General features: G+C 55.7%; 8 protein-coding genes across 8 annotated transcripts, besides 7 other annotated features; 7 read left to right on the forward strand and 1 right to left on the reverse strand.

The window, feature by feature from the left end:
• Nucleotides 1–203: 203 nt before the first annotated feature.
• Tco025E_07208 (methyltransferase) lies at nucleotides 204–1328 on the forward strand (the record flags this gene model as incomplete). The annotated part of the gene is made up of 1 exon (XM_029374075.1): nucleotides 204–1328. One exon carries the CDS (start codon nucleotides 204–206, stop codon nucleotides 1326–1328), a length of 1125 nt encoding a protein of 374 aa, XP_029225796.1.
• A 59-nt stretch (nucleotides 1329–1387) lies between these two features.
• Nucleotides 1388–1407: a microsatellite.
• A 182-nt stretch (nucleotides 1408–1589) lies between these two features.
• On the forward strand, nucleotides 1590–3254 carry Tco025E_07209 (phosphoglyceromutase; the record flags this gene model as incomplete). The annotated part of the gene is made up of 1 exon (XM_029374076.1): nucleotides 1590–3254. One exon carries the CDS (start codon nucleotides 1590–1592, stop codon nucleotides 3252–3254), a length of 1665 nt encoding a protein of 554 aa, XP_029225797.1.
• A 360-nt stretch (nucleotides 3255–3614) lies between these two features.
• Nucleotides 3615–3636: a microsatellite.
• Nucleotides 3637–3889: 253 nt separating this feature from the next.
• Nucleotides 3890–3923: a microsatellite.
• A 129-nt stretch (nucleotides 3924–4052) lies between these two features.
• Nucleotides 4053–4463, reverse strand: Tco025E_07210 (uncharacterized protein; the record flags this gene model as incomplete). Its single annotated transcript, XM_029374077.1, has 1 exon — nucleotides 4053–4463. One exon carries the CDS (start codon nucleotides 4461–4463, stop codon nucleotides 4053–4055), a length of 411 nt encoding a protein of 136 aa, XP_029225798.1.
• A 22-nt stretch (nucleotides 4464–4485) lies between these two features.
• Nucleotides 4486–4542: a microsatellite.
• A 100-nt stretch (nucleotides 4543–4642) lies between these two features.
• On the forward strand, nucleotides 4643–5308 carry Tco025E_07211 (uncharacterized protein; the record flags this gene model as incomplete). The annotated part of the gene is made up of 1 exon (XM_029374078.1): nucleotides 4643–5308. One exon carries the CDS (start codon nucleotides 4643–4645, stop codon nucleotides 5306–5308), a length of 666 nt encoding a protein of 221 aa, XP_029225799.1.
• A 468-nt stretch (nucleotides 5309–5776) lies between these two features.
• Tco025E_07212 (uncharacterized protein) lies at nucleotides 5777–6340 on the forward strand (the record flags this gene model as incomplete). The annotated part of the gene is made up of 1 exon (XM_029374079.1): nucleotides 5777–6340. One exon carries the CDS (start codon nucleotides 5777–5779, stop codon nucleotides 6338–6340), a length of 564 nt encoding a protein of 187 aa, XP_029225800.1.
• Nucleotides 6341–6559: 219 nt separating this feature from the next.
• Tco025E_07213 (uncharacterized protein) lies at nucleotides 6560–7723 on the forward strand (the record flags this gene model as incomplete). The annotated part of the gene is made up of 1 exon (XM_029374080.1): nucleotides 6560–7723. One exon carries the CDS (start codon nucleotides 6560–6562, stop codon nucleotides 7721–7723), a length of 1164 nt encoding a protein of 387 aa, XP_029225801.1.
• Nucleotides 7724–7746: 23 nt separating this feature from the next.
• Nucleotides 7747–7774: a microsatellite.
• A 36-nt stretch (nucleotides 7775–7810) lies between these two features.
• Nucleotides 7811–7836: a microsatellite.
• A 196-nt stretch (nucleotides 7837–8032) lies between these two features.
• Tco025E_07214 (putative mitochondrial substrate/solute carrier) lies at nucleotides 8033–9100 on the forward strand (the record flags this gene model as incomplete). Its single annotated transcript, XM_029374081.1, has 1 exon — nucleotides 8033–9100. The coding sequence occupies one exon, from the start codon at nucleotides 8033–8035 to the stop codon at nucleotides 9098–9100; it is 1068 nt and encodes a 355-aa protein (XP_029225802.1).
• Nucleotides 9101–9788: 688 nt separating this feature from the next.
• Nucleotides 9789–9819: a microsatellite.
• Nucleotides 9820–9969: 150 nt separating this feature from the next.
• Nucleotides 9970–12045, forward strand: Tco025E_07215 (uncharacterized protein; the record flags this gene model as incomplete). The annotated part of the gene is made up of 1 exon (XM_029374082.1): nucleotides 9970–12045. The coding sequence occupies one exon, from the start codon at nucleotides 9970–9972 to the stop codon at nucleotides 12043–12045; it is 2076 nt and encodes a 691-aa protein (XP_029225803.1).
• Between the last annotated feature and the right edge of the window lie 963 nt (nucleotides 12046–13008).

Genomic DNA, 13008 nt, shown 5'->3' on the forward strand with positions numbered 1-13008 from the left:
AACGAGTAGTGAAGCCGGGATGCAACGCTTCCAAGAGCTGGCAGTGAGTACGGACCAAGAAGAAAAAGGGGACTCATGCCTTGTTGCTTGTTTTCATTCTCTCTTTTTTTTTTGCTTTTCTTTGCGTGTGCGCCCCACACTGGCACTCTCATTGCTAGTTCGCATTCTTGCTTGCGGGCGGCGTAGAAAGTGGAAGGTGCAGAATGTTGGAAGTGGCAGACAAGACAGTGGAGTTTTTGCTGCGTCACGACGCCGCGCGCCCGCCGCCAGACATTGGCTCGCTTGCAGGGAACGCATTCGAACGTGTTCACTGGAGAGACGCATTTGACACCTTTCAGGAGGCTGAGCGTCTGGCGCTCTGGGAAACGAAAACTGCGCTGGATGGCCTCAATGAGGGTGCGTACCTTGCCGCCCGTGATGCCCTCTTCCCGCTGGCCGTGAGCGGCAGCCAAGGCGCTGTTTCGTTCGGAAACCGTGCCGGACACAAACTGCGCGAAGCGTTGGAGGCTACCGGTGTTTGGGAACACCTGCAGCATGAGACATGTGGGCGGAATAGTCGTATTGCCTTTGCCGATGTCTGCGGTGGCCCTGGTGCCTTCTCGCAGGCCCTCTTCGCGATGAGCCGGCAGTACAAACTGAAACTGCGGGGGTTTGGCATGACACTGCGCAGCGTGAAGGGGCTCGACTGGTACTCCAGTCTTCCATCGGACCGCTTCCTGGCCACGTACGGCGTTGACGGTACCGGGGATGTCTTTAACTTGGCTAACATTGAGGCACTTCGCTCCTTAACTCTCACAGAAAAGCTGAAGCTTGTCGTGGCTGACGGTGGCTTCAACGTCCCATTCGATATTGCGAACTATCAGGAGACCATCTCCGGCAGGATTCTCTTCGGGCAATGGTTGGCCGCGTTGAAGCTCCTTCGGCCGGGTGGTTGTTTTCTGCTGAAGCTATTTGACACATTTTCCCCGCTTTTGCGCGTCATGCTGTACCTCGCCACCTACCTGTACGACCGCGTTCATGTGGTGAAGCCTCGCCACAGCCGTGTCGTGAATAGCGAGAGATATTTGGTGTGTCTGGGCTTTCGCGGTGCCCAGGCGCCATGGATGGCGTACTTCGAGCGCTGCTATCAGGTTGGCTTTACCGACAACGACTCTATTCCAACCATAATGCCCGTCTCGTGGGTGATGGAGGACGAGACGTTTGTGGGTGACATGGCGGAGATGAGCTCTGCAATTGCGTCGAACCAGGTGGTGTCGCTGAAGATGGTGCTGGCAAAGTTGCATTCCTCCTCGTCAGCGGAAAAGACGGAGCAGCAGCCGGTTTCTTGACTGGAGTGCGACTGCGAGAACAGGCGACTCATGCGCCGCGACTTTCTCTTTCTATTTCGGTGTTTGTGTGTGTGTGTGTCTAATGTGACCTTTGTATCTCTCCATGTTTGTCTGCTTCTTTTTTTTTTTTACCTGGCATCTTCTTCTTTTTCTTTCTTTATTGGTATGCGTCTCTCTCCGTGTGTGGCTGCCTGCCCTCGTACCGCGCAAGCAAACCTTATTTAGTTTTAATCATTTGTTCTTCCCGTCTCGGCATCGTCCATGTCAGCGCTTTCTCTTGTGCAGCACGCCACGCTCCCCCGCCGCAAGTTGCTGCTTGTGGTGATGGACGGCGTCGGCATTGGCCCCGGCGACGCGTACGACGCGGTGCACTTGGCGAAGACACCCTTCATTGACTCGCACAGCGCCGACGCAAAGCACTTTCGCTCCGTCTGCGCCCATGGCACCGCCGTCGGACTCCCTACGGATGCAGATATGGGCAACAGTGAAGTGGGACACAACGCCCTTGGCGCGGGCCGTGTTGCGTTGCAGGGCGCCTCGCTTGTTGACGATGCCCTCAAAAGCGGTGATTTATTTACCGGCGCCGGTTACCGTTACCTTCACGGCGCCTTCTCGCAGCCAGGACGCACCCTTCACCTCATCGGCTTGCTAAGCGACGGCGGTGTCCACTCCCGCGACAACCAGATTTACGAGATCATCAACCACGCCAGCTCGAATGGGGCGAAGCGTATCCGCGTGCACGTCCTCTACGACGGCCGCGACGTCCCTGATAAAAGCTCCTTCAAGTTTACGGATGACCTGGAGGCCGTCCTTGAAAAGACCCGCCAAAAGGGCTGCGATGCCCGCATTGCAAGCGGCGGCGGTCGCATGTTTGTTACGATGGATCGCTACGAGGCGGACTGGGCGGTAGTCGAACGGGGCTGGAGGTCGCAGGTGTTGGGTGAGGCGCGAGCCTTTGCCTCTGCGAAGGAGGCCATCACAACCTTCCGCGCAGAGGACCCAAAAGTTACGGATCAGTACTACCCACCGTTCGTCGTCAGCGACGCGAGCGGCAAGCCGCTGGGCCCCATCGAAGACGGCGATGCCGTGCTCTGCGTCAACTTCCGCGGCGACCGTGTCATTGAGATGTCGCGGGCCTTTGAGGAGGAGGATTTCGACAAGTTCGATCGGGTTCGTGTTCCCAAGGTGCGCTACGCCGGCATGATGCGCTACGACGGAGATTTGGGTATTCCCAACAACTTTCTGGTGCCGCCGCCGCGGCTCTCGCGGACGAGCGAGGAATATCTCATCGGCTCCGGCTGCCACATCTTCGCCTGCTCCGAGACACAAAAGTTCGGCCACGTGACGTACTTCTGGAACGGCAACCGCAGCGGCAAGTTGGATGAGGAGCACGAGACCTTCCTTGAGATCCCCAGTGATCGTGTGCAGTTCAATGAGAAGCCCCTCATGAAGAGCAAAGAAATCACCGACGCGGCAATTGATGCGTTGAAGAGCGGCAAATACGATGTAGTTCGCATCAACTTCCCCAATGGAGATATGGTGGGCCACACGGGTGACCTCGCGGCGACAATTGTTGGCGTAGAGGCTGTGGATGAGTCGCTGCAGCGGCTGAAGGAGGCCGTCGACGCGGTCAACGGCGTCTACCTTGTCACCGCTGATCACGGCAACTCCGACGACATGGTGCAGCGCGACAAGAAGGGGAAGCCGCTCGTGGGCGCCGACGGAAAGGTCCTCCCGCTGACTTCGCACACGCTGGCGCCCGTGCCCGTGTTTATCGGTGGCGCCGGGCTGGATGAGCGTGTGAGAATGCGCACGGATCTCCCAAGGGCCGGGCTGGCGAACTTGACAGCGACGTTCCTCAACCTGATGGGCTTCACCGCGCCGGCGGACTACGAGCCTTCGCTCATCGAGGTGGCCCCGAGCTGAGCAGCGACGCCGGGTCCAAACCAAACCCAAAGGAAGAGTTTTTCAAAAGGACTGAGGACCGCCGCTGGCGGTAGTAGATTCTTCCACGGTAATAGTATGTACTGTAGGCGAGCGAGAGCGTCTATTACAGGCATGGAGGCGAAAATCGACAGGGCGGGGACGGGAAGGGGTTAAGAAGGAAGTAACAGAGTAGGAGAAAGTGTAAGCGCAGGCCGACTGAAAGAGAAGTACGGAATGGAACGCACGCAAATACACTAATAAATTTGCAGTAGAATGAGTAGCAGGAGGGAGGGTCCTCGGGAAGCAAAGGAGCAGACTGCGAGGAGGCAACGGCCAGGCCCCATCAGCAAAAAAAAAAGGTATATATATATATATATTATATGGAAATTACTGCGTGTTTTCACGGAGATTTTGTTTACTTAAAAGAAGTAAGAATTTCGTTCTAGTTCCTTTTTGCGCATAATCGCTCCTTGTTGGTATTCTTCCTTTGCAAATTAATTGATGCGGTACAATGCTGAATGTCGCTAACCTGGAAGCCCATTTTACAAGGCTGCCGAAAGCGTGAGTGTCGCTACATTTACAGCTGTCGTACTTCGTCGCTGACGGCGTGGTCCTCGCTGTTGCTGCTGTTGGAGCTTTCGCTTTCTCTCTCTCCCCCTCTCTGACTCTTTATTTGGGCCGTGTTGTGTATGTCGGCGTATAAATTGCGCTGCCTCTTTGTGTAACTTGGATTACGGCAACGCAAAGGCGTCTGCGCAGACTAGCGGTAAATTTACATTGCATCTCATGAGTTCTTCGTCAAAGGGTCCCGCGGGAGCTGACAAGGTCCCATACAGCAACGTTGTTCGCGGAGGGCGGCTGACGTCTCAGCGGCGTGGCTGGCGTTTGCCACGTGCCACTTATATGATGGCGCCTGCGGCCCTCGTCTTTGCGATTGGAGGATTTTGCTTCACATATTGGTGGAACGGCAAGCGGGCGAAGGAGGGGCCGTGTGTCGACTGCAAGCGTCAGCAGGAGATAATGGAGGAAATGTACATGCGCAAGTCGGCTGTGCAGAAGGGGTATAGGCTGTAGTGCCGCAAGGGCTCCCTCGCGCGTGTCGCAGTGTGCTGGGTAAAGAGGATCCGGTGGTGTTGTGGTGCTTATTCCATGCGCTGAGCATCCCACAGGGATAGTCTGGCGCAGGGCCAATTGTGTGCCCCGTCTCATGTTCGCACCGTTGCAGTTCCGCCTTTTATTCTTTGCTTCCTTGTTTTTCTTTCTTTCTTTGTTGTTGTTTGCTTGCTTTTGTTTCGCCGCCGGGTGTTTGTGAACAAAGCAAAAAAAAAAACCGTGACGCCTTGCTTGGCCTGTTACTTAGGGAGGGGGCTGGGTTCTCTCCGTGGATCATGGGAGACGCTCTGATCGGCCAGCTCGAACAGGACTTCCGCGCCATTGAGCAGATGGACCCGTCGCTCGCGGACGGCTTCAAAATTGTCTACGACCGGGAGGTGCCGTGTGAGATGCGGGCGACGCGTGGCGGAGACGCCGGCGCCGGCACACTGGAGGGGGTGCGGGTCAAGGTGCTCTCCCTCGGCGACGACCATAGTCTCTCCACCATGCGCATTGAGCTGACGAGCGAGTCGGACCTTTTCTTCCACAACACGTGCGTCATCAACCACGCCGGTTTCCTCCGGCTGCGCGAACACCAAAGTCTCATTTGCGACTTCCCTGATTTTCTCATGACCCTCCTGAAGATGTTCAACCGCTGCATTAGAGAGCCGCAGCGGTTTCTTATGGTTCTTCTTTTAGACGAGAACGGGACGGCAAACATGGAGTTTGTAGAGAATCTTGAGTACAAGCTGGTTGGGGTGCTGACGCTGCCATTCCGAGCCTCCCCACCGGAGGTGGTGCGGGAACAGATTGGGTACCGCTACAGTGCCGTGCGCGCGCGACTGGCGCTGCTCACAGCCCAGCTTGAAGAATTCCAACCTTGTGCTGAAGCCGCAGCAATAGCGGGGCACACGGAGAGGAGGCAAAATGCACGCACACAGGTGCGTGCGTGTACTTGTTGAGATGATGCAGGGAGGAAGGGGAAGGAAATAGACGCGAACCCGGGAACCAACAGCTAAGGAGCATGAACCGAAGGAGGAGAAAAGGCAATGAATGAAAAATACAGGACAACATGGAGTACCACGCGAGGAATATATATATATAGTTGCTTGTGAATGTGTATGTGTATGTGTGCGTGTGCCTTGTGGGTGGTTCCGATCGTTATCGATGTACCGTGTCGTGGAAGGTGAGATGCAAAGTAACGGCTTCCGGGTAGAAGACGTGGCAGTGGCACTCTGCTTTTCTAACGTATACCGAGCTTTGTAGTTTATTTACTCCATCGTTTTTTTAAATGGCGCACACCATTATGGGAACTTGAAGTCGCTGCTGGTTTGTTTCCACCATGTCTGTGCGTGTGTGTTTTCCCCTCCTTTTTCTTCTTCGTCCTGCTTCCTTCCCCTGCCATGATGTAGAGCGAGGCATAGGCGCAGATGCGACGTAGTGCCGTGTCCTACGCCGCGACGGACCACGCGACCAGGGCGCTGACCCTCCCTCTGCTGCTCGACACCATTCGCCGCGACCCGGGCATGACGGCAGCCTACTACGCCAACCGCTACTTTGGCAAGGAGCGTCAGATGGAGGTGACGCGGGTGCTGTGGGCCGAGCTGAAGCTCTACGGGCAGGTGACCATTGACCGCATCGATGGACCAGAGGCGCCGCCGCGCTGGTATCCGGTCTTCTCCATGCCGCGCAGGATTCACAAGATTCGGCGACACTGCGCCGAAGAGGAGGACCTCAGTGTGCTGCAGCAATGCACCGTCGCGGACACCGGTGAGCCGCCTCTGACGCAGGAGGCAGCCGCCTCCATGGCGACCTCTGTAGAAAGTAGCATTATTGCTCTTGTTCAGCAATTTCCAGGGCACGACATCCAGTTTTACATCGGTGAACTTTCTGCGGTGATGCAACCGCATGCCCCGATGGCGTTCAGACGACTGCGGGAAGCGGGGGTGCTAATTAGGGAGCAGACGCCACAAGGCACATTTGCCTGGAGATGAAGGTTTCCGGGATTTCCTGATCGTTTGTTTTACGTACTCTCTTGCTATTACTACCATCGTCAGTGGCTCGTGTGCCATAGTGGTGTGAGGCCCCAATGGAAGCAGGGAGGGGCGTGCGCGTGTGAGTCTTCTTGCGCGCTGTCGTTTCTTGTGATCACTTTTTTAGCGCGTGTAGTGAAGGGGTAGGACATATACATAAATAAAGAAGTGTAGGGTTAAATGCTTATTCCAGTGCAAAGAGATGCGGGCGCGTTTGGAAGCTGCTCAACGCGTCTCTTCTGCCTCTTTGCACGCTATCCACCCCTTCTGATGTACGTAGTGGCCGCTGCACTGTTGCTGTACCTCCTCGTTTCCAAAAATGCCGCGGCCAGGGCAAATGCTGTTGGGGGCGCTGTGCTTTCTTGCTTCCTCTCCGCCCGCACGCTTCGCGGCAGTCTGCATTTTTTGTGGCAAGACCGTGGACGACTGACTTTTGCTCGCGTCGCGGATTGTGTCGCGTTGCGGGCACCTGCGGGGCTCAGAGGGAAAAGTGCGGTTTACATGATTTTTGCCGATATATTTCTTCTTCCGCTTTGCATCGCGGTCTCTGCCTTTCGCGACGTGAAGTTGCTCACACACCTCGCCTTCATACTTCACCCCCATCGCACTTCATCTCTCTGGTTCGCCTGGGCCTTGCCATTGGGCGGGCTGCTGCTCAACCTCCTCCATTGGGGTGTTCTCCTGCCGATGGATCGAAGAGGTCCGCACCGCTTCATGAGTGGGAGAGCAATAGCCCCACGCATCCTCGCTTTTTTTTCCACCTGGTTGGGGATTCCAACACTCTCCGTAGTGTGCGCCATGCTTCCCTGTGATGGGGAGGCAATGGCCTTTGTTGCCGACGCAAAGTGTTTGTCCTCCTTCCACCGTTGGTGCATTGGACTTGGGGCCCTCGTTTTTGTACTCTACTTTCTTTCACAGGACGTTGCACTGGGTTTGCTCAGGCACTGCGGAGACACAGATTCTGACGAACGCCGTTGTGATGGTCTGATGTTGCAGCTCATGATGTTTCATCGGTGTGCGTACATTTTTATTGCTGTCTTTGCAGACAGACAGATTTGGTACGTTCTTGCCGGGACATTGTCGGCTTTTATCCTGCTGCTGATGTGCAGAGCCTTCTTTGCGTCTGCCAGAGTATTGAACGATCTGACACGAGCCTCCTTGCTGCAGTGTCTTTTGGGTTCCTTCTGCTGCTCGCTGACCTACGTCATGGATCTCACCTCCGCCGCTTGGCTGTGGGTGTGCGTGTCGCTGTTGGGCGGGGCACTGCTGTTTGCGCTGCTCTTTCATCGCCATGGGATGTGCCTCTGCGAGAGTGCCAGTGAGGTATGGATCGTTGGCAGTTAGAGGGAAGTGGGATGCTCTATAGCTGTTGTTATTTTGTTGTTGTTGTTTTTGCTAAAGTTGTCGCTCTCCCCCTCGTTTCCTCTTGTTTTATTATTGTTAGTATTATTATTTTTCCCCCTCACGGTTCTAGTGTGTTCACCTTTCCGTCCTTTTTTGCTCGCTTGTTTTTCCTTGGGTGCAGTTGGTTTTGTTGGCCTCCCGCTCTCGTTCTTCCTCGATCGTGTCTTCCGCCCTCTGTCCGTCTGTGTCTGGCTGTGTGTGTCTTTGTTTGCTTCGCCCTCAACTGGGGAAAAAAGTGGGGGAAAAACGATGAGTGCGGTGGCACCACTCGTTGGCGTTGCGTGGGGGGTGGAGCCGAACGTGAAGAGCACCATAGAGCCCGCCCCGGCGTCTGGGACCTCGGCAGTCACACGGTCCTGGTCACACGTTGACCGTGTGGCGCTCTTCACAACGTTTGCCGCCACCTCCTTTGCGTACTCCTTCTTCGGCAACCCGCTGTTTCTCGCCGTGGCTCGGCAGCAGTGCAGCACGGCGCGGTTGACGGTGCGGCGGGTGCTGCAGGAGGTCTACACGCAACACGGCTACCGGGGCTTATTCCGCGGCGCCGGGGTGGCTGCCTCGGGGAGTGTTATTAGCGAACTCGTGTATTACCTCATTGTGGAGTACGGAAAGGAACACTTGCCGCTACCAACGAAGGGGCAGCGAAGCCTCATTGGGGGCTTTGCCGCCGACCTAGTTTCTGGCCCTATTTTTAATCCATTTGCCGTGGTCTCGCAGGTGCAGATGGTGGCGGATTCTTGTGGCGGGGAGCACCGCTATAGAAACGGCTACCACACAACGCGGGTGATGTTGGCTGAGCAGGGCTGGCGTGCTTTGTTTCGTGGCACACTTTTAACGATGGTCGTCTCGCCCCTTACCGGGGCATGGTGGCTTGTCTATGAACTGCTAAAGCAGAGAGCCTACAGCCTTGCCGCGCGTGCCGCACCCTTATTGAGGGCTACTACTCCTATTGGAGTGTGCCAAAAATTGCCTGTGTGTTGCACCTCCACAAGGGACAACATTCTTGTTAACTGCGTTGTAGGGGCCCTGTCAAGCGTAGTCATTGGTGTCCTGGTGAACCCGTTGTATGTCTTGCGGCTCCGGCTGCAGGTCACGAAAAAGTTGCAGCATTCACGTTTTCCAGCGTTTTGGATACTGCGGAGTGTTCTTCGTGAAGAGGGTGTCCAGGCGCTTTTTAAGGGGCTGCGTGGAAACCTGTTTATGGCGGTCCTTGGCGGCGCGGCCTTTGGGATGACGTACGAGGGCGCGAAGCAGTTCTCGGACATCACCGAAGGCGGCTGTGTCGCCCTTAGCACGCAGGGGAACGGGTCCAGATAACGCATGCCCCCGCCCACCCCGCCCAGCAGGCTGCAAGGCGCAGGCGCTGCTTCCGGCGACGGCGACGGCGCTGCGCAGTGCTGCGGTTCAGACCGGCACAATGTTGGCGGGCGGGGGTCCGAGGTGACAGCAGCGGATGTCGCCAGCTTGCCTTTTACCTCCCTTGCCGCTCCCTGCTGGGCGCAGGCGCTGCCGGGAGTGGGGAGAGGAGGCCGGCAGATTGACTGCCTCGGAAGCGGCGAATATATATTTCTTTTTACTTTAGGAGTGCGAGGGAGTAGGGGCTAGGAAAGGGAAAATGGAATGTTGGACATTTTTATATATGCAAGTATACAGCTGTATGCGTGCTGCAAATAAATAGAATCAGTGTTTTGCATGTAAACTGATGAAGCATTGCTTCGTCGTGCCGTTTTTGCGTCTTGCTGGGAGGCGGAGAAAAGTTTTTTTTTCCCCGTTTTGGATATTCCCAATATAGACAAACCCGTGAGAGAGTAATGCGAGGGGGATAAAATTGAAATGAAAGTGAGAAAGGGTGGAAAGGTGGAAGAGTTACTTGGGAGACTACCGGTGATTTTCTCGATTTCTTTTCCCATATGTAAAAGCTTGTTTCTTATTCTTCTCTTATTGCTAGTACTACTAGCAATAAGCAGTGTTGGTTCGTGTTGACTGTGCTGAAGTGTCTCTCTCGGTGTGTGTGTGTGTGTGTGTGTGTGTGTGTGCACGTGCATTTGTCCATGGCGTGCTCACAGTATGCGTCTAAGTGGAGGGGGGAGTCTTGTGCCCGGCTCACTATTATGTTCTTGTCTTTTCTTGGCGGGCGTATTTCCTCTTAGGCCATTACTGAACGTCGGGAACGAAGGCGACTGACAATGTTGGGCCATGGCTCGCACCCCGCACACTCCTTGCGGGCTCTAACAAACCCAAAGGTTGGTGTGTGGTGTTCCATCTGCAAGGCGTCCGCCCATCCGTCCATGGCAGGATGGTGCATCTGCGTGCACGAGGAGTGTGGATGCGTTCTCTGCCCCAAGTGCTCTGAAGTGGAAGAACAGATGCTTGACGCTCCGCAGGTCATCACACGCAACCCAGTGCTGGGGCACGAGGACATGACTGTCTGCCTGCGCACCCGCCCGTGCAGCACTGCCCAGGTGTTGTCCCCGCTTTACTCCGGCCAGTTAATGGTTGCCGTTTCCAGCGCCAAAGGGACCGTCGATGCAGGAGAGACGTACTACAGGGTAAAAACCGGTGGATGGCTCAACGTTGCTCACGTTGTGCGTATTCTTCCGTCGCAGCGACTTGTGAATGAGCTCGCCGGAACCCACTTGCGAGCCAACGAGCAGCAATCCGATGAATTAATGGACCTGAATGATCTGGTCCTTTGCATCACTGAGAGCCTTCGGCTAATGGATGATCGTTCTCCGTACGGGCCGGTCATGGCATTGCTTCTCTTTTTTCCACTGTTTCAGTACTACGCAAATATTACACTGGTTTCGTCAGAGGGTCGCACTGCCCTTTTCCGTGCGTCTGGGGTGTTGATTCATTGCCTCTTCAAGTACAACGTGCTCGAGGAGGTTAGCGCGTGGGTGAACAACGTGGAGGATGGAGCAAAGGTGACGCTGCTGGCACTCTACGTGGATCTCTTAGCGAAGTCGCTTCTTTTGATGCGGGACATGGCGGAATCGAAAATTACGGAGCTTCCTTACCTATTTGGCCCACTCATAACGCGGACCGCCGCGGTGGTGCTCAAACTCGTTCCCGTCGTCGAGTGTGGGATACCCCCGTACGAGAACGTCACCGAACTGCTGCGTGCGCCATCCGTTGCCGGGCAACCGGTGAACTTTGAAGAAGAAAAGGCACGGCTCTACTCCTTTTGCTGCAACATGTTGGAAACGGCGGGGTGGTTGCTGCTGCATAACTCCACCTTTACGTACGAACTCAAAGACCTTCGCCCCCTCCGCGCTGCCGTCTCTGTTGTCCCCAACTCAGAGAATCTTGCGTGCATGCTTTGCCGGGTTGTGACGAGTGCGCTGGAGCGGGCCCCGTCATTGCAGCGGCGGGTGCATGAGCTGGATGTTATAGAGGTAGCCCTCTCGCTTGCCAGGAGGGAGATATCTGCGGGGAGTCAGATCGCGGTGTTTAAGCTCATCTCTGCCATTGTGCACAAGTCGCCGAGCAACATCTCACAGATGGCGTCGTTTGTCATTGCACCGCTGATTCACCTGGCCATGGTGGCCCAGAACGCCAATGTAGCTAACGCGGCGTTTGACTGCTTTGCGGAACTAGCCTACAACGGCCAACGGGTGGAGGGTTCCCGAGCTGATTTACAGAGTGAAGAGTCGGGGCTTCCACAGTGCTCTGCCGCCCTTCGCCCGCAGGAGGTGTCATATCAGCCGATGAGCGTCTATGAAGTTGGGGGTCACCGACAGGCCTTGTGTGAGTTCTGCAGTCACGCTCACCCCCCTAGGAACGCGGTGCCTCTGTATGAACTCCAATTCGCATATTTTAGATGCCAGTGTCAGTGCTGCGGGTACGTGCGGGCGGCGCCTCTGCTTCCGCCGGCAAACGTCCCAACGACGTCGGCCGTTCAAAAGATGCTGAAGGAGGGCATCATAGCAACCATGTTCTCTTGGACCAAGCGCAGGGACATCGGACGTCGTCAACGCCGTTGGGCGTTTGGCGCTGAAGATCCCTGTCCCGGCGGAGGTGCCGCACGCCCTTTACGGCGCGCTGCTCGGGAAGGGCCTCGCCGGCTACGAGGATGCCCTGCTCGCCATCGCCGTCCACTCGCACCTGCCGGCCGTGCGAGAGATGCAGCGGGATTACCCGTCCGCCGCGGTATCGCAGTACTTGTCGTGCCAGCCCAGCTTCAGGGCTGCCGCCCTCGCCGAGGCAACGCCCGGCAAGGGCTCGCAGAGTGCGGAACCCGACGGACTCACGCCATCGCCTGATCTCACGACAAAAGAAACTGGAATGCACGAGTCGTTGCCGTGCAGGGCAACGCCACCGTGCATTGGCCTCTTTTTCGGGGCACATTGAATGTGCCTGGACTGTGTCCTATAGAACCAGAAGTTTCCCGGGGAAGAGGAGGAGAAGGGCTGAAAGGCCCACGAAGAGAAACGAAAACCGGCAGAACAATAGTAAAAAAAAAACACCCTTGACGCTGGGTTGTCCAGTGCCTACCGAGGAGGCAGTACGTTCAGAGTTGCAGCGGGCATCTTCCCAGAATTCCTGAACTCGTGCCTTCTGCATTCGCCCAGCCACTGAGGTGGCATGCGCATGCGTTCATAAATTAGAGGGGACAAAAAGAAGAAGAGGGGAGCGTGTGAGGCGTGTGAACACACTCCAAGTGAACTTTACAACTTCCTCACCGTCATCTTTTTTTTCCCCCCTCTTCCCTCTCCCATTCACTCCTTCCCGTCCTTTTTTTTCTTTTTTGAATAAGCTGCCCATACTACTTTTTTTTCTTTTTTTAACATGCATGATTTTTTTTTGTGAGAGGCTTGTTTGTTTTTTGAGGCGTGTGCGCCGTCGCGTGGACTTCTTCGCGCCCGGCGTTCACTTGTCTCGCCCATAGATGTGCCCGGCCATAACGCACTTGGACGTTGTGGCGGGCGATTGAAGACAACGCAGTCTCGCGTAACGGTGAGAAATAAAAACAAACAAAGAGGGGGGAAGGGAAGGGGCGACGCAAGCATAGAGAGAGAGGAGAGAGGGAAAAAAATCAAGCAGCATTTAAATCGTTGCAGGTAAGTCGGTGTGGCATCTCTACCAGGGCTGTGGCCGCCTGCGCACCGCCTCCTCTCTTTGCCTCCTCTCCGCGTTCATTTTTTTCCCCCACTTTCTCTCCCATCATACGTGGGCCCCGAAAGGGCGGTGTGTGTTTGTTGTCTCGTACACGAGAGAGAGAGAGA

Source organism: Trypanosoma conorhini, assembly GCF_003719485.1.
Source record: "Trypanosoma conorhini strain 025E chromosome Unknown Tco_14.4_contig_00540, whole genome shotgun sequence".
NCBI classification, from domain to species: domain Eukaryota; phylum Euglenozoa; class Kinetoplastea; order Trypanosomatida; family Trypanosomatidae; genus Trypanosoma; species Trypanosoma conorhini.